Source organism: Eimeria mitis, genomic scaffold, assembly GCF_000499745.2.
Source record: "Eimeria mitis Houghton genomic scaffold, Emh_scaff9831, whole genome shotgun sequence".
Taxonomy (NCBI): domain Eukaryota; phylum Apicomplexa; class Conoidasida; order Eucoccidiorida; family Eimeriidae; genus Eimeria; species Eimeria mitis.
The window spans coordinates 1-596 of record NW_013577227.1 but is presented as its reverse complement, the minus strand read 5'-3'; the positions used below and the strand labels follow the sequence as shown (position 1 = coordinate 596).

Genomic DNA, 596 nt, shown 5'->3' with positions numbered 1-596 from the left:
CCACCATCTTCATTCTCATCATCATGTGCAGCAGCAGCAGCAGCAGCAGACTCAGTATCCATCACCACCTGCTGCTGCTGCTGCTGCTGCTGGTGATCGTCGTGCTGCTGCTGCTGCTGCTTTCGTCGTAGTGCTGCTGAAGCAGCAGCACTACCTTCTCCTGCTTCTAACAGTTGCTGCGGCAGCTCCTGTTCCTGCTGCTGCTTTGCTGCTGCTGCTGCTGCTCTTCTTCTCCGCAGCAGCAACACTGTAGGTTTAACTAGTAACATAGCCGGTATAGTAAGAACAACAAGCAGCAGCAGTATACGTTCAACTGTCTGCTGCTGAGGGTACAGCTGCTCCTCAGGCTTGACCTCCCCCATCATACACATATTTATAATTGCACTAATAAGATTAGGTTTATTATAAGTGATAGGTGTGAGCCATTTATAAATAACCATAAAGTTCATATATCCTATTAAAATAAATAAAAAAATAAACTGAGGTATAAACTCAAAGAAAAACTCTAATAAATCCCGAAAATATATAGAATTCAAACCCTTCATACATACACCCACACCCATATGTATTACTGCCACCAATATAGATAACTTCAT

The 596-nt window shown here is 43.3% G+C and overlaps 1 protein-coding gene across 1 annotated transcript in view; it reads right to left on the bottom strand.

Moving 5' to 3' along the window:
- The window catches only part of EMH_0098150 (uncharacterized protein), a gene marked incomplete at both ends in the record, with an annotated part of 875 nt that extends 510 nt beyond the window's left edge, over nt 1–365 (bottom strand). The window contains one exon of the mRNA XM_013502659.1: nt 3–365. Within this exon, the coding sequence (XP_013358113.1) occupies nt 3–365 (363 nt within the window). The remainder of the gene's footprint in view (nt 1–2) is intronic.
- Between the last annotated feature and the right edge of the window lie 231 nt (nt 366–596).